We start from the raw sequence: 18,589 nt of genomic DNA, 5'->3' as shown, positions 1-18,589 counted from the left end.
GGGGGGGGGGAGAGTCGGGCATGCGCAGAGACAGCGCTCACCCGTGGCTGCGGGGCCGGGCTGGGCCGAAGGGTCTGTGCCGGGGAGACCTTCGTTCACCCCCCCGGCCCCGGCCCCGCTCCCGCCCTGGGGCCGCCCCGCTGCGGAGCTGCAGCCTCTAGGTACCGGAGCGAGCCCCGGGGCCGGGCGGTGACGCTGCCCCAGTGTCCGGGGGGGGGAACCAGCCCCCCCGGGGTCCCTGCGTGGGGCCGGGCGGGGGGGGGAGACCTGGGGAAAGGGGCGGAGGGAAAATGTCGGCGCAGCCCGGACATGGCCGGGGGGGGGGGGCTGAGATCCCCTCGGATTTACCGCTGCCCCCCCCCCGGGGCTCCCCCCGTTTCCGCCCTGCCCCCTTTCGCTCCCGGCAGCGACGAGCAGCAGCCCGGGTGACCCCCCCTTTCCCCCACCTCCCTGAGACGGGCTCTGCCCCCCCCGGACCCCGTTTCCTCCCCACTTCGCCCGTGGCCAGTTCAAATCTCAGCGTTGGGGGGGTGCCCCCCCCATTTTACCTGCAGTGACTTGTCCCGGTTTAGGGGGGAATCGTTCCCGGAGTGATTTCTGAAACGGGCAGAGCCCTGAGACAGGGACACCGCTGGGCTGGGCTGGGGGGGGCCGCGCTCTGCTGGCCACAGGGCCTGGAAAGGCCCAGAAAGGGGAGGGAGGAGCAAGTGCCCCCCCCCCATGGAGATGGCCCAGTCCTCGGTTTCCCAGCCCCTGCTACTTCCCCTCCCCCACCCTTCCCAACCCAGCAGCCCTCCCCCCCCCCCACCTGCTAGTCATGTTCCCAGACCCCCCTGCCAGCCCCTCCCCACAGCCAGTGAGATCAGGTCCCCCAGTGAGCTGGCACTGCACAGACCCTGACCAAGTTTGGGGCACTCATGCCAGGAACTGCGGAGACCCGCTCAGAGAGCAGGGACCTTGTTGTGCCAGGGGCTACAGTGACCCTGTCTGAGCTCTGGGCCCCTGTTGTGCCAGGCTCTGCATCAACACCCAGTGAAATCGGGCTCCCATTGTGCCAGGTGCTGCAGAGATGGCAAACAAAATCAGGCACCTTGTTGATCCTGGAACTGCTGAGACCCCAACTGAGATCTGGCTCCTGTTCTGCCAGGTGCTTCAGAGACCCCAACAGAGGCCAGACCCCACCGTTGTGACAGGTGCTGTGGAGACCCCAGTTGAGATATGCACTCTTGTTGCGCTGGGCATTGCAGAGACCCCAACTGACATCAGGCCCCCCCATTTTCCCAGGTAAAACTGAGACCTGGACTGAGATCACAGCCCCCCTTGTGCCAGGCAGTGCACGACTGCGGCCCAGATTGCTGCCTCCATTGTGCTGGGCACTTCAGAGACCTCCATTGAGACCTGTGTCCCCGTTGGGCCTGGGACTGAACTGACCCCCGACCAAGATCACACCCCACCACTGTACTTGGCACTGCATAGACCCTGCCAGAGACCCTACCCCCACATTTTGCCAGATGCTGCAGGGACCGCAAGCAAAATCAGGGTTCCTGTAACTCCGGGAGATGCAGAGCCCTCGACTGAGATCAGGCCCCCTGTTGTGCAGGGCTCTGCATAGACACTGACAAAGAGCAGGGTCCCTATTGTGACAGTGCTGAACAGACACCAAGGGTATCTCTACACTGCCATTATAAACCCACTCAGGCTCACAAGGCTCAGGAAAGGGGCTGTTTAATTGCAGTGTAGATGTCTGGGCTCGGGTTGGAGCCAGGCTGTAGGACCCTGCAAGGTGGGAGGGTGCCAGACCAAGCCGGAACATCTACACCACAATTAAACAGCCCCGCAGCCTGAGCTGTGTGAGCACAACTCAGGGGGCAAGGGCCAGCCACCGGTGTCTAACTGCAGTGTAGACATGCCCACAGTGACAGAGAGTCCTTGCCACAAAAAGCTCAAAGGCTAAATAGGCAAATGGTGGGTGGCTACTCTCTGTTTTACAGATGGGGAAAATGAAGCTCAGAGAGCTGAAGTAATTTGCTCAAGTTTGCTTGGAAAATTTGGGGCAAAACTGGGAACTGAACCCAGATTGTTTGATTCTTGCTTCTCCTCTTAACCCCAAGCTCAACTTGTGTGTTTACAGCTTTGTTTTGGTCTTTGTTTGCATCTCATTGGCTTCCAAGAGCTGTTGTGGAATTTCCTTCATTGGAGGTTTTTAAGACCACGTTAGAGATACACCAGTCTGGGAATGTCTAGGGATACTTAGTCCTGCCTCATCACAGGAGGCTTGAGTAGACGACCTCTCAAGATCCCTTCCATGCCTACATTGAAATAATTCTGTTTTGTGCTTTCCTGTTCTATGCTGAACTGTTTTGCATCATGCCATTTGGAACTGTGATCGCACCATGCTGTATTGCATGATTTTATGGTGCATTGTTTTGCCTCAGCTTGTTTGGTGTCTGTGTTGTGTTGGTTTGAGTTGAGCTCTTTTCCACTGTGTACTTTTGTCCTAGGGTGTGTTAGTTTGCCTTGTGTTGCTTTCTTCTTCTTTGTATTGTGTCATCTTATGGTGTGGAGTGTAGATTTTTGTTTTTCTGAATTGCCTGACATTATGTTGTGGTGGGATTTTTTTTCTGTATGTTGTGTTTTATACGTATATATTGCATAGCATCATAGAAATGTAGGGCTGGAAAAGACCTCAAGATGTCATCAAGTCCAGCTGTCTCTGCCAAGGCAGGACCAAGTATAGGTAGATGGTCTCTGACAGAGGTTTGTCCTACCTGTTCTTAAAAACTTCCAGGGAAAGAGACTCCGCAGCCACCCTTGTAAGACTATTCCAGAGCTGAACTACCTTAGCTCTGGTGACACCCACACAGATTTTAGTGGTGAGCAGCTCTGGAGAGAGAGGAGACCCCAGTGAGTGCCAGGCTGGTGGAATCGAGGCTCAGGTGATCTTCAGTGGGATTCTGCCTGTTCCTAGAGAAGGGCAACAAAGGTGTGACAAGATTATGACTATCAACAGATGGCTCGGGGAGTGTTGCTCTAAGGAGGGCTTTGGGATGTATGGAGAAAAGGAGTACTTGTGGCACCTTAGAGACTAACCAATTTATTTGAGCATGAGCTTTCGTGAGCTACAGCTCACTTCATCAGATGTTTACCGTGGAAACTGCAGCAGACTTTATATACACACAGAGAATATGAAACAATACCTCCTCCCACCCCACTGTCCTGCTGGTAATAGCTTATCTAAAGTGATCAACAGGTGGGCCATTTCCAGCACAAATCCAGGTTTTCTCACCCTCCACCCCCCACACAAATTCACTCTCCTGCTGGTGCTATGGAGAGGATGGTGTATGGAGAGGATGCACAGAGGACAATTCTCTCGGGATGGACTTCATCTGAGTAGGGAAGGAAATAGACTTCTAGGATGGAGGCTGGCACAACTCATTAAGAGAGCTTTAAACTCGGAATTTGGGGGAGATGGTTGGGAGATGTTCAGGTAATCTCCACGCCGGATTTTAACATTGAGAGGGAAGAAAACAAAGTAGAAAGGATACAGCCATGGGTAGGAGAATGGACATAAGGAGGAAGGGCAGTGTGGAGGCTAGTCTAATAGGTCATAGTGGCAGTAGAATGCTCAAATAAATTGGTTAGTCTCTAAGGTGCCACAAGTACTCCTTTTCTTTTTGCGAATACAGACTAACACGGCTGTTACTCTGAAACCTGGTAGAATGTCTGTGCCTAATCGGGTAAAGAATGTGAGCGAGGCCAAACAACAAAAATTAAGATGTTTGTACACGGAGACTAGGTAACAAAATGGAGGAACTAGAGCTACTGGTGTAGGAAGTGAAACCAGATATTCTAGGGATAACAGAAACATGGTGGAACAGTAGTCATGACTGGACTACAGGTATTGAAGGGTATGTGCTGTTTAGGAAAGACCGAAATAAAGGTAAAGGTGGTGCAGTGGCATTGTATATCAAGGATGAGGTAGACTGTATAGAAATAAGAAGCGATGGAATGCATAAGACAGAGTCCTTCTGGGCAAAAATTACATTGGAGAAGAAAACTATTAGAGCCTCCCCTGGGATAGTGCTTGGGGTGTGCTATAGACTGCTTGAATCTAATTTGGATATGAATAGAGTCCTCTTTAATGTTTTTAATGAAGTAAATACTAATGGAAACTGCGTGATCATAGGAGACTTTAACTTCCCAGATGTAGACTGGAGGACAACTGCTAGTAATAATAATAGGGCTCAGATTTTCCTAGATGCGATAGCTGATGGATTCCTTCATCAAGTAGTTGCTAAACTGAGTAGAGGGGATGCCATTTTAGATTTGGTTTTGGTGAGTAGTGAGGACCTCATAGAAGAAATGGTTGTAGGGGACAGTCTTGATTCAAGTGATCATGAGCTAATTCAGTTCAAACTGAAAGGAAGGATAAACAAAAACAAATCTGCGACTCGGGTTTTTGATTTCAAAAGGGCTGACTTTCAAAAATTAAGGAAATTCGTTAGGGAAGTGGATTGTACTGAAGAATTTATGGATCTAAAGGCAGAGGAGGCCTGGGATTGCTTCAAGTCAAAGCTGCAGAAGCTATCAGAATCCTGCATCCCAAGAAAGGGGAAAAAATTCATAGGCAGGAGTTGTAGACCAAGCTGGATGAGCAAGCATCTCAGAGGTGATTAAGAAAAAGCAGAAAGCATACAGGGAGTGGAAGATGGGAGGGATCAGCAAGGAAAGCTACCTTATTGAGGTCAGAACATGTAGGGATAAAGTGAGAGAGGCTGAAAGTCAAATAGAATTGGACCTTGCAAAGGGAATTAAAACCAATAGTAAAAGATTCTATAGCCATATAAATAAGAAGAAAACAAAGAAAGAAGAAGTGGGACCGCTAAACACTGAGGATGGAGTGGAAGTTAAGGATAATCTAGGCATGGCCCAATATCTAAACAAATACTTTGCCTCAGTCTTTAATGAGGCTAATGAGGAGCTTAGGGATAATGGTAGGATGATAAAGGGGAACGAGGATATGGAGGTAGTTATTACCATATCTGAGGTAGAAGCGAAACTCAAATAGCTGAATGGGACTAAATCGGGTGGCCCAGATAATCTTCATCCAAGAATATTAAACGAATTGGCACATGAAATTGCAAGCCCATTAGCAAGAATTTTTAATGAATGAATCTGTAAACTCAGGGGTTGTACCGTATGACTGGAGAATTGCTAACATAGTTCCTATTTTTCAGAAAGGTAAAAAAAGTGATCCGGGTAACGATAGGCCTGTTAGTTTGACATCTGTAGTACGCGAGGTCTTGGAAAAAATTTTGAAGGAGAAAGTAGATAAGGACATTGAGGTCAATGGTAAATGGGACAAAATACAACATGGTTTTACAAAAGGTAGATCATGTCAGACCAACCTGATCTCCTTCTTTGAGAAAGTAACGGATTTTTTAGACAAAGGAAACGCAGTGGATCTAATTTCCCTAAATTTCAGTAAGGCGTTTGATACAGTGCCACATGGGGAATTATTAGTTAAATTGGAAAAGATGGGGATCAATATGAAAATTGAAAGGTGGATGGATAAGGAATTGGTTAAAGGGGAGACTACAGCGGGTCCTACTGAAAGATGAACTGTCAGGCTGGAGGGAGGTTACCAGTGGAGTTCCTCAAGGATCAGTTTTGGGACCAATCTTATTTAATCTTTTTATCACTGACCTCGGCACAAAAAGTGGGAGTGTGCTAATAAAGTTTGCGGATGATACAAAGCTGAGAGGTATTGCCAATTTAGAGAAGGACCAGGATATCATACAGGAGGATCTGGGTGACCTTGTAAACTGGAGTAATAATAATAGGATGAAATTTAATAGTGAGAAGTGTAAGGTTATGCGTTTAGGAATTAATAACAAGAATTTTAGTTATAAGCTGGGGAAGCATCAATTAGAAGTAACGGAGGAGGAGAAGGACCTTGGAGTATTGGTTGACCACAGGATGACTATGAGCCGTCAATGTGATATGGCCGTGAAAAAAGCTAATGCGGTCTTGGGATGCATCAGGAGAGGTATTTCCAGTAGGGATAAGGAGGTTTTAGTACCGTTATACAAGGCACTGGTGAGACCTCATCTGGAATACTGTGTGCCGTTCTGGTCTCCCATGGTTAAGAAGGATAAATTCAAACTGGAACAAATACAGAGAAGGGCTCCTAGGATGATCCGAGGAATGAAAAAATCTGTCTTATGAAAGGAGACTCAAGGAGCTTGCCTTGTTTAGCCTAACTAAAAGAATGTTGAGGGGAGATATGATTGCTCTCTATAAATATATCAGAGGGATAAATACCAGAGAGGGAGAGGAATTATTTAAGCTCAGTACCAATGTGGACACAAGAACAAATGGATATAAACTGGCCATCAGGAAGTTTAGACTTGAAATTAGGCAAAGGTTTCTAACCATCAGAGGAGTGAAGTTCTGGAACAGCCTTCCAAGGGAAGCAGGGGGGGCAAAAGACATATCTGGCTTCAAGACTAAGCTTGATAAGTTTATGGAGGAGATGATATGAGGGGATAGCCTAATTTTGGCAATTAATTGATCTTCGACTATTAGCGGTAGATATAACCAATGGCCTGTGATGGGATGTTAGATGGGGTGGGATCTGAGTTAGTACAGAGAATTCTTTCCTGGATATCTGGCTGGTGAGTCTTGCCCACATGCTCAGGGTTTAGCTGATTGCCATATTTGAGGTCAGGAAGGAATTTTCCTCCAGGGCAGATTGGCAGAGGCCCTGGGGCTTTTTTGCCTCCTTCTGCAGCGTGGGGCACAGGTCACTTGCTGGAGGATTCTCTGCACCTTGAAGTCTTTAAACCATGATTTGAGGACTTCAATAGCTCAGACATAAGTAGGGGGTTGTTACAGGAATGGGTGGGTGAGATTCTGTGGCCTGAGTTGAGCAGGAGGGGGGTGGTCAGGGTCTGATCAGGGGGCGGAAATTGACTGGTCAAGGGGGTCAAGCAGCTGGAGGCAGGATTAGGAGAGGGGCTGAGAGGTAAAATCAGGGCTGGGGGGAGGAGCGGGAGTTAAGCTCCTGGTGAGGCACTGGCAGAGGGTGTCCCCTTTGGTGTGGGGGAAGGTGTCAAGAATGGAAGGGAGGGGAGGGGAGAAGCAGGAGTTGCAGGGAGGGGAAGGTCATTGGGGCGGGAAGAGAGGGGTTGAACTGTGTCTGTGCAGCTTGGAAATTCCCAGGGGAGAAGTGGTGGGCAGGGGAAGGGGGGAGGTGAGTTAATTGGATCCTTTCCCTGTTTGTGCCACTTCCTCCCACATACAAATTCTCTCTCAAGTTTTTCCCCTTTTCTCTCTCATTATCACCTGTGGCTATAAAATCCAGGAAGATTTGCCCCCAAATGATCAGCTCTCTAATCTCCCCCCATTTTGTCCTGTTCGCTCCATAATTCTCAAATGTCAATTTAAAATCTCTCTGATGTGGCAGGTTTTCCCACCCGTTTTATCTGCAGCGATTTGTCCTTGTGTAGGTGGGAAATTGTTGCCCGGAGTCATTCCCCAAAACCTGGCTGCCCATGGAGTGGGGATGGGATGAGATGCCCGTTCTCTGCAAGGGCAGGGAAGGGAGTTGCACGTGTCCCCCATGGAGACTGCCCGGACCCCGTTTCCCAATCCCACCTGCTGCCCCCAAACTCCCAACACAGTTGCCCCCAGCCCTCAGTTGCCAGTCACCTGTCCATCCCCTGCTGCAACCCCCTTCCTTTGTCCAGGGAGCCTTCTAGCTCCCTCTCCCTTGCCCTCTTAAAGCAGCTCCTGAAAGGGATCCCTTCTGCCCATGTGAATGGTGGCAGTGGGAGGAACCATCACTTTGTGTTTATGTATTGGACTGTCATATAAAATCCAGTCAAACCGTCCCCCTTTTCCCTTTAGTTATTTAATAGCAATATAAAATCCCCTCAGATCTTGGTGTTTTTCTCTCATGTTATCAAATACGTAGTTTGTGACACGTTTTCTCTGCAAATCTCAAAGATTGATATAAAATACCCCAAACATTTGCCCCACTTCTCTCTAGTTGTCTATTTCTAATTTAATATGAGGGGTTGCTTCCCAATGTGTTAAGATGTAGCCACCTCTGGGGTGGATCCATGGTGGCCATTATTTGCTGGTGACAGGGCATGGAAATTTCTTACCTGTTTTGGCCCTCCAGGCCTTCCATTCTCCTGTTAAAGAAGCATCCCCCAGGGCTCCCTCTGCCTGTCTGAATGGCCAGCAGGGGGCGGTGATAACTTTCTATCCACTTATCAAACACTGTGAGGTAACACTGTTGGGGGTGGGGAGGGGATTGCAGCTGGAGCTGAAGAGGGAGGCCTCTGGGTGACTGGGCAGGGGTTACCCTAGTCAGGTTGGTGGGTTCTGGAGGTTTGGGGTTTCAGGGGATGGTTCTGATGTGCACAGCCCTGAGGCTATGGGTCCTGGAAGTGGGTATCACTGGGGGCCTGTTGGCTGCAGAAGAGTGGGGGTGGGGGGTCTCTTGGGGAAGCTGGGGGGCAGTGGGTTAGAGGGTGCCTGGTGCTGTGCCAGGGGCTCTGTCTGGGCTTCCCCTGCAGACTCCTGGGATCACTGTCATGCCCAGTGCACAGAGTGAGGGGACGAGGGAGAAAGGAGGTTAAAAATCTCTCTGTGGGCTTAGCCTGGCAGGAGGGACCAGGTCTGCGCTGTAATAAACAGATCAAGCATTTTTCCAACATGGCAGAATCTAGGGTGTCTGTCTGCAGGGAAAGGCCTGGGGGAATTCTGATGTGAAATTAACGGAAGCCTGTTCTGAAACCCCCACAACTGCCCTTCTCACCCTCCCAGGCTGCAGAATGACGTGCATGTTTCTCTCCAGCTCATCCCATCCTCCCTTGGAACAGGGAAGAGAAATGGCTGCAGAGGAGCCAGTTCAGGTAGGGATTATCGGGGGGTTGCTGGTGGGCTCCTGCAGGAGTAAGAGGGACAGCAAATTCGCCGGAGATGGGAAGGTTTGCACCATCTGGTTTGGAGGTTGGAGCGGAGCAGGAAATGCACAGGGTGGAGAAAGGGAGGAGGACAGGGGGTGGCAAAGCTGCTGGGAGTTGTTTAATAAGTGGCGTAGATTCTAGGAACAGACCCATGAGGTTCGGAGGTGGAAATGCCCTGATTTGTGAAACAGAAAATAACCCACCTAGATGGAGCTAGGAAAACTGGCTCATAGTGCTGGAGCCTGATCCAACTAACCAGCGAGTGCTGTGAGATATGAAGGGGGCACCCACCTGTCAGGCATATTGGAGCTGCCCCTCCCTTCATATCCAGCTCCTCACAATGAGAAGGGTATTGGGCTTCCGACCAGGAAGCTCTCCCTGGACCCTGCTAAGGGCTCCATCTCCTGTATCAGTCTGTGTCTAGTAGGTGTGTGATGGATCTGCTGGGAGAGAGGAGGGGGTCTCTCTTCGCCCCCTCACCCTGGTGTTTCCTGGATGCTCTGAGCGGGGTGGGGGTGGGACTCTGTTGACTGCAATGCACCTAGAGCTCCATTTGATTGGCTCCTCTCCCCCACAAATAGTGGGGCTGTGAGTGGGGAAACAGGTACCGAGTGTTGGACTCTTGCTCTTTCAGGGGCCGGTGACCTTCGAGGAGGTGGCTGTGTATTTCACCAGGGAAGAATGGGCTCTGCTGGACCCCGCTCAGAGAGCCCTCTTCAGGGATGTCATGCAGGAGAACTATGAGAATGTGACCACACTGGGTAAGGATTCCTGTCCCCTCTGTTCTTGGAAGGGGAACTGAAGAGATGAGGTTCATACCATCCCTACAATGCCATCTCTACTCTGTCCTGTTTCAGCATCACCCCAATATGCCAGTGAGACACACACGACCAGAGACCCTCCCCTGCTCCAGAACACTTTGGGAACAGAGCACAGGAGCAGTATCGCAGAGTCAAATATCTCCTGTTCGCTCAAGTAAAACTGGGGGTTAGGTCTGGCATAACTGTTCCATACCCCTAATCATTTTTGTTGCCCTTTTCTGAACCTTTTCCAATTCCATGAGCTTTTGGGGGTGGCAGGCATAAATATGCAAGCAAGAATCAGGCTAGGGATAATGAGGTTAGCTCAATCAGGGAGGATGAGGCCCTCTTCTAGCAGTTGAGGTGTGAACACCAAGAGAGGAGAAACTGGTTTTGTCGTTGGGTAGCCATTCACAATCTTTGTTTAATCCTGAGCTGATGGTGTCAAATTTGCAAATGAACTGAAGCTCAGCAGTTTCTCTTTGAAGTCTGGTCCTGAAGTTTTTTTGCTGCAGGATGGCTACCTTTAAATCTGCTATTGAGTGTCCAGGGAGGTTGAAGTGTTCTCCTACACGTTTTTATATATTGCCATTCCTAATAGCTGATTTGTGTCCATTTATCCTTTTACATAGAGACTGTCCAGTTTGGCTGATGTACATAGCAGAGGGGCATTGCTGGCACATGATGGCGTATATAACATTGGTGGACATGCAGGTGAATGAGCCGGTGACGGTATGGCTGATCTGGTTAGGTCCTGTGATGGTGTCGCTGGTGTAGATATGTGGGCAGAGTTGGCATCGAGGTTTGTTGCATGGATTGGTTCCTGAGTTAGATTTACTATGGTGCGGTGTGTCATTGCTGGTGAGAATATGCTTCAGGTTGGCGGGTTGTCTGTGGGCAAGGACTGGCCTGCCTCCCAAGGCCTGTGAAAGTAAGGGATTGTTTTCCAGGATGGGTTGTAGATCACTGATGATGTGTTGGAGAGGTTTTAGCTGAGGACTGTATGTGATGGCCAGTGGAGTTCTGTTGGTTTCTTTCTTGGGCTTGTCTTGCAGCAGGAGGCTTCTGGGTACACGTCTGGCTCTGTTGATCTGTTTCCTTATTTCCTCGTGTGGGTATAGTAGTTTTGAGAATGCTTGGTGAAGATCTTGTAGGTGTTGGTCTTTGTCTGAGGGGTTGGAGCAAATGCGGTTGTACATCAGCGCTTGGCTATAGACAGTGGATCGTGTGGTGTGTCCGGGATGGAATCTAGAGGCATAAAGGTAGGCATAGCATTCAGTGGGTTTTTGGTATAGGGTGGTGTTAACGTGACAGTCACTTATTTGCACCGTGGTGTCTAGGAAGTGGACCTCCCTTGTAGATTGGTCCAGGCTGAGGCTGATGGTGGGGTGGAAGCTGTTGAAATCATGGTGGAGTTCTTCCAGGGTTTCCTTCTCATGGGTCCAGATGATGAAGATGTCATCAATGTAACGTAGGTAGAGAAGGGGCGTGAGTGGATGAGAGCTGAGGAAGCAATGTTCCAGGTCAGCCATAAAAATGTTGGCATATTGTGGGGCCATGCGGGTTCCCATAGCGGAGCCACTGGTCTGGAGGAATATATTGTTACCAAATTTGAAATAATTGTGCGTGAGGATAAAGTTACAGAGCTCAGCAACCAGTTGTGCTGTGGCATCATCAGGGATACTGTTCCTGACAGCTAGTATTCCATCTGTGTGTGGGTTGTTTGTGTAGGGAGCCTCGATGTCCATGGTGGCTAGGATGGTGTTTTTTAGAAGATCGCCAGTGCATTGTAAGTTTTCTCAGGAAATCAGTGGTGAAATTGAGATAGCTAGGAGTGCTGGTGGCGTAGGGTCTGAGTAGAGAGTCCACATATCCGGACAGTCCTTCAGTGAGAGTGCCAATGCCCGAGATGATGGGGCGTCCAGGGTTTCCGGGTTTGAGGATCTTGGGTAGTAGATAGAATAACCCTGGTTGGGGCTCTAAGGGTATGTTGATTTGTTCCTGTGTTAGCGTAGGGAGTGTCCTGAGTAGATGGTGCAGTTTCCTAGTGTATTCCTCAGTGGGATCTGAGGAAAGTGGCCTGTAGAATTTGGTATTGGAGAGTTGTCTAGCAGCCTCCTTTTGGTAGTCAGATCTGTTCATGTAACAACAGCACCTCCTTTATCAGCCTCTTTGATTATAATGTCAGGGTTGTTTCTAAGGCTGTGGATGGCATTGCATTCTGCACGACTTAGATTATGAGGCAAGCGGTGTTGTTTTTCCACAATTTCTGCCTGTGCACATCGGCGGAAGCATTCTATGTATAGGTCCAGACTATCATTTCGACCCTCAGGAGGAGTCCATGTGGAGTTCTTCTTGTGCTGTTGGTGGGAGGGTATCTGTGTATCAGTGAGCTGTTCAGTGTTATCTTGAAAGTATTCTTTGAGTTGGAGACGGCGAAAGTAGGCTTTCAGATCACCGCAGAACTGTATCATGTTTGTGGGGGTGGCAGGGCAGAAAGAGAGTCCCTGAGATAGGACAGACTCTTCCGCCGGGCTGAGTGTGTAGCTGGATAGATTGACAATATTGCTGGGTGACAGCAATATTACAGTCCTTTTTCCTTTGTAGAGAGGTGACGTGTGTAATGTAGATCTCCTGTCTTATTTTAATAAAGTCTGTTTGTATGGAAGGTTGGTTATTTATGAGAGTCTCCAGGTTGGAGAGCTCTTTTTGGATGTTTTCCTGTTTGCTGTATAGGATACTGATCAGGTGGTTCCTCAGTTTCTTTGATAGAGTATGGCATAATCTCTCACTGTGGTCTGTGTGGTATGTAGATTTGGTATGATGTCCATCCGTTTGCTTTTGGAAAGAAAGATATCTGTCTGTACTTGTGCAAGTTTCTTCATGAGGTTGATGGATTTCCACTTCATACGGCTAAATACAGTGCCTTGCATGGTGTCAAGTATCAGAGGGATAGCCATGTTAGTCTCTATCTGTAAAAGCAGGAGAGAGTCCTGTGGCACCTTATAGATGGCTTAAGGTAAGAGAGACAAGGATTCTTTTAACAACATAATTCTTTTGGCGTGTTGTAGGGTATCTGAAAACTGTGACCTTAATGATTTTTTTAAAAATATCCTGTTACTAATTAATACATGGTAGATAATTAAGCAGCATCCATGGTAAAGTTCTTCCAGTTTTATTTGTTTGGCCTTTCAATTAGAATTGGATTCCAGACAAGTGATTTCCATTAAGTTTTAGAATTTGTTTAGGGAGAGGTATTGGAAACCATTAAGGCCAGATCTTTGCTATCTGATGTTGTTCCGGCTTGACTCGGAAGTAGCAAAGCACTAGGTGTGGTGCTAGGTGTTTTGTAGGATGAAGCCCTTTTTTACAAGCTCTTTGAAGCAGGGATCTGTCTGCAAACTCCAAAGCCATGTGTTAATGTGTTCCAGGGCTTCTACTCTGAAGTTTTTGAGTTGGTGACACACACACACAATGTGAAAACAGGAGAACTTTGCCTGTTTCTACAGGGCTCTGTTGCACTTGCACAGCGTGGGTCCTAACCACTCATTTAAAATACCCATCACCAGCCAGTTGATGTTTTACTTCCCTTCATATTTTCAGTGTTGTCGTTTGTTTGGGGTTTTGTTTGCTGTTTGTGTTGCTTTATTACTTATTTTTACTGTTCCGTGTGTGCAGTATTCATCCAATTAAGAATTGACATCCCATAGAAATGGTATAAGCCTGAGTGAATACCTTCTGCTCTCCTTTCCAGTATCAGACAATATTGTATTAACATTTGCAATGAGACCATGACTATTTCTAGTTGACTCATAGATTTGTTTAGTATCTTAAAGCTGGGCTGTGTGCGCAGATAATATGCATGCAAGAGGGATAGTTTGGGGAACTGCAAAAGTCGGTAGCATGCTAGTGTTTTGGCAGATGCTTCATTTTTTGAGAGCAGCTTTCCCTGAAGATTTAGTGGTCTATGGTAGGAGGAGGTTATTAAATTGGGCCTCTGGTGCATATTTTTAATACTTTTGCTTAATGCCCAAGACTGTGTTTTATTTCTATAGCTGTTTTCAGTAGGCCACATTTTGGTGTGTTTACTAGCTTGAGTTGTTAGAAAGGATGATAAAATACATGTACTCCAAGGGCAGTGTCAATTTTCTTTTTATTTGATTTCATATTAAATACACATCTTAAGCAGTGCACCTTGATAATTATCCCTTGTTTTAATATTCTTTCTTCTTCTTCCATACCTAGGAGCTGTTTAAAAAATATATATCATATCTAGGGTTTTTGTTTGTACTGGTGGCTCACATCCAACCATTACCTCAATATTGGTGGAGCACATAACAAAATTCATTCCGCAAATGGATGGAAAAAATTAGAGGGAACATTGGTGACGACTCCCTCTTGGGTGGATGGGCCAGTCCTGGGGCCCATTACCTCTCAGTGATTGATTTTTCCATTCCAAGTCCATAAAGTAGATTTTCAATATAAATGCTTTGTTCCTTACAAACGACAGATATGTTGACCTCTTAGTCATTATGAGTCTTAATCAGTAATGAGCTTTTTGTAAATGCCTCTGTCACAGTCACCGGGTCAATGCTCTGGAACTACTCCGTATGAAGCCAGTCAGGACTCTGGGGGTGCCTCCTCTCTCTGAGCAGACTATCTCCAGGTCAGGAGCTTACACAGCTTCGACCTTCCTGAGTCTGACCTCGGAGCATTGAGCATCCCCTTGCACACCATGGGCTTCCTGCAGTGAGTCCACCAGGATGGGGCTCCTGGGGAAGCCAGAGAGCCCTACACCCCAACTCCACAGTCAGGCGTGACTCTCAGCCAGCCGGTAAAACAGAAGGAACAGAGCTTGCTATCACAGAAATCAGTAAAAACAACAAGGAGTCCGGTCAAATAAATCTGTTAGTCTTTAAAGTGCCACAGGACTCCTTGTTTTTGTGGCTACAGACTAATACGGCTACCCCCTGATACTTGTCACAGAAATCAGTGACTTTCAGCCGAGTCCATCTTGGGAGTCCTCGGCCAGACGCCCTGGACTCCCCCTCTTCCAGTTCCCCCCAATTCCCACCACAGAAGTATTGGTGCAGTACACTGGGAAACTGAGGTACACACAGGATTAGTATAGGACAGTAAGACTCACATGCAACATAACAAGATTAATAAATCCCCACTTTATCACAACCTCGCATGCTCTCCCCTATGGATAAATACCCTCCAAGAGATGTTTGGTGTGATGGGTTTGTGAGGTCTCCGGTGAGAGCTGCTGGCAAAGACCAAGTGACCCTTTGCCAAGGGATCTCTGTGTCACTGTCTGCCCTCCGTAGGCCAGGGAGAGGACAACTTTCTGTCAATGGCCTTCAGGACGGGGGCTGAGTTCTCTGCAGTGCCCCTTGTCCCCTCTCCATTTCCCTTCTTAGTGTGCTGTCTGGGATGCTGCCCCGCTTCCTGCTCCCCAGGACACCCTGTATCTACTCCATGTGCCAGACTTCTGGCAGCCCGCAGTGAGAGGCCATCCAGCCCATCAAACTGGTGCCAGAGTGCTGGACCTCAGGCCTTCTGGGGTGCACCTCTGTGAGTCCAAATGACCCCTGCCCCGGGGTGCTACAGGGGCATGTCCTTGTAGTGTGTCAGGGCTCCACACTCTGTATGATACCTTGGGGCATTTTCTTCCTCTCTTGGGTACCAGCAAAAGAGCCGACTGTCGGTAAATAAAGGAATGAAAGTAAAGAAACGGGGGGGGGGGGGGGGGGAACTGTGGACAGATCCCATCAGGATATGGGCCCCTCTTACTTCTGGGGACCCTGGGAGCATCTCAGTCCCCTTCAGAGTTTACTGGGTCTCCAGTGCAATTTTCAGCCTGCTCCCCCTTTGAGCTCCGGAGATCCCCACCCTCCCTCAGTGAAGGCCAGAGCCCTGAATGCTGCCAGCCCTTTCTTTGGGGCTGGAGATGCTCCGCAGACTGTTGCCTTCCCAGTGTTGTCCCCCTCTGAGTAGGTCTCTCCTGTTAACTCCTGCTCCAGTCCTGGAGGAGCTGGGCCAGTCCAGCCTAAAGCAGCAGTTTAACCCCTTCTATGCCAGTGTGGGGTTTATATAGCCCTTCACAGGCACCCAGGCCTAGGGAATGGCCCCCTATCAGCCCCATGCCTGATGTGATGGGGTGACTCACTGGCAGCATTGCCTTTGAGGGTGCTGCTCCCTCCTGCTCCCGCTCCCACTCCCTCCTCTCCCTGTTTACTGCCACCACAATGCTTGTCACCTTCATTTCCTGAGGGGTGACCCCCAGAAGGTGTGTTTTGGTATCCCCCCCCCAGGATCCGTTGTGCACCCTCTGTCACTCACCTGTGTCTCAGGAGATAAGGCGGGTCATGAGGTGCGGGTGATGCTATGCTGGAGATCCATCATCACTGAGGGAGTGGCAGCCTTGACCCTCCTTGAAGGTTGCCGGGATGCTGATGTACACTGGAGGAGAACTGGGGCTTGGTGGAGTCCATGGACCATTTGGCCCACACGGTGCCACTGTGAAGCCTGCTCTGCATGGCTGCCAATTGCTGCTGGTGGCGTTGCGCCCGTAAGTCTCTGTAACGCTGTCTTCAGTGACTCGAGAGCATGAGCACCAGCCTCAGGCAGACTGGTAAGAAGCAGGGCACAAACCCCAGATTGGTTGTGAGGTCGATATGTAGATTTCACCAACCAAATATGAAGTATAAACGCTTCATACACTGTAACAGCATTAACATGGAATCACAGACAGTCCCCTTGGGCCATCCCATAGATCTCACCACGCAGGTGAGCTCACCTTTGTGACAGATGGTCCCTTCCACCAGGAGTTCTCAACTTTTTCTTTCTGAGTCCTCCCCAACATGCTATTAAAACTCCACCGCCCACCTGGGCCACAATGACTGGTTTTCTCAATATAAAAGCTAGGGCTGGCGTTAGGTGGTAGCAAGCAGGGCAACTGTGTGAGGCCCCATGCCACAGGAGCCCCCACAAAGCTACATTGCTTAGACTTTGGCTTCAGCCCCGGGTGGTGGGGCTAAGGACCATGGACTTCAGCCCCATGCACTGGGACTTCAACTTTCTGCTCTCGACCGCAGCAAGTCTAATGCTGGCCTTGCTTGGCAGCCTCCCTGGAACCTGCTCATGGCCTCCCAGGGGGCCCCAGACTCCTTGTTAAGAACCACTGCCTTACACCACGAATCACAGCAATGTTCAGGTTACTGCCAGTCCCAAAGGATCAGTCACTTATTTAGGTCAGTTGAATCTTAGACATCACAACCAAGACAACACTTGTATCCAGTCGTGTAATAACCTGTATTAAAATTAATTTAAAAGGAAACGAGTTGTTTACAAAGTTAAAGCAGGTCATCATAGAGATGTAGAAGAGTTACAGTTTAAATTTCAAAAGGTAATAGAAGCTTCTATAATAAGCAAGCTCTACATATCCTTTAGGACTAACCTAGGCTAAGCAATGCAACTAGTCAGATATTAACCCAGGTAGCGGCTCACAAGCATTCAATAATGTCTAAACACATTCTTATAATTCTCATACCTGTTTTAACAATACTAACACAAGTGAGCCAGACTGATTCCAGCTCTGCGTTTGTCCATGTTCAATTAAGATATGGGGGCTTTGTGCAAGAGCTAACACCTCATCTCCAGTGTCACGGGCAGGGATGGTGTTTCTAGCCTCTGTTTGCCAGAAGCTGGGAATGGGTGACAGGAGATGGATCACTTGATGATTACCTGTTCCGTTCATTCCCTCTGAAGCACCTGGCATTGGCCACTGAGCTAGATGGACCATTGGTTTGACACAGTGGGCTGTTCTTATGTTCACAGTCTCTCAGGAGTATCTACTCATTTGGTCTCACTGGGGAGCCACAGAAGGAAACAAGGTGTGCTGAGGCAAGAAGGCCCAGTCTCAGAGCCCCCGGGCTCACTCTTGCCAAAAGCTAAAGCTAGGCCCAGACCATGAAAGGGGGCACTCCAAGAAGAGACTGTATAAATGCTGGAGCATCAAACAACTATGTAAACTTAAGACAGCTGCCTTGGAGAAAATGACAGGGAGAATCCCACAAAGTGACCCCTTGGATTCCATTCTTCTCTGGCCTTTAGTTCACAGAATGATGGAACTGGAAGGGACCTTCAGAGGTCATCTAGTCCAGTCCCCTGCACTCAAGGCAATTATTATCTAGACCATCCCTGACAGGTGTTTGTCCAGCCTGCTCTTAAAAATCCCCAATGATGGAGATTCCACAGCCTCCATAGGCAATTTATTCCAGTGCTTAAACATTCTGAGAGGAAGTTTTTCCTAATGTTCAACCTAAACCGCCCTTGCTGCAAGTTAAGCCCATTGCTTCTTGTCCTATCCTCAGAGGTGAAGAAGAACAATTTTTCTTCCTCCTCCTTGTAACCTTTTATGTACTTGAAAACTGTGATCATGTCCCCTCTGTCTTCTCTTCTCCAGACTAAACAAATGCAATTTTTTCAATCTTCCCTCATAGGTCATGTTTTTTAGACCTTTAATCATTTTTGTTGCTCTTCTCTGGACTTTCTCCAATTTGTCCACATCTTTCCTGAAATGTGGCACCCAGAACTGGACACAATACTCCAGTTGAGGCCTAAGCCGTGAGGAGAAGAGCAGAAGAATTACTTCTCATGTCTTGCTTACAATACTCCTGCTAATACATCCCAGAATGATGATTCCTTTTTTTGCAACAGTGTTATACTGTTGACTTATATTTAGCTTGTGATCCACTATGACCTCCAGATCCCTTTCTGCAGTACTCCTTCCTAAGCAGTCAT

At 48.5% G+C, this 18,589-nt stretch overlaps 1 protein-coding gene across 7 annotated transcripts in view; it reads left to right on the top strand.

The window, feature by feature from the left end:
• Positions 1–18,589, top strand: part of LOC125629199 (uncharacterized) — a 35,949-nt gene that overhangs the window by 4,232 nt on the left and 13,128 nt on the right. For 2 of the 7 annotated variants that reach the window (XM_075124101.1, XM_075124106.1), the window contains exons 2-3: positions 8,839–8,927; positions 9,616–9,742. In XM_075124101.1, coding sequence (XP_074980202.1) covers positions 8,839–8,927; positions 9,616–9,742 — 216 coding nt within the window. Of the gene's footprint in view, positions 1–20; positions 162–1,058; positions 1,285–8,838; positions 8,928–9,615; positions 9,743–18,589 lie in introns of those variants that run through there. The other 5 variants (XM_075124102.1, XM_075124105.1, XM_075124104.1 and 2 more) reach the window with 5 other exon arrangements.

Source organism: Caretta caretta, chromosome 28 (assembly GCF_965140235.1).
Source record: "Caretta caretta isolate rCarCar2 chromosome 28, rCarCar1.hap1, whole genome shotgun sequence".
Taxonomy (NCBI): Eukaryota; Metazoa; Chordata; order Testudines; family Cheloniidae; genus Caretta; species Caretta caretta.
The sequence above is the reverse complement of the archived record's forward strand: the minus strand, read 5'-3'. Positions and strand labels throughout refer to the sequence as shown.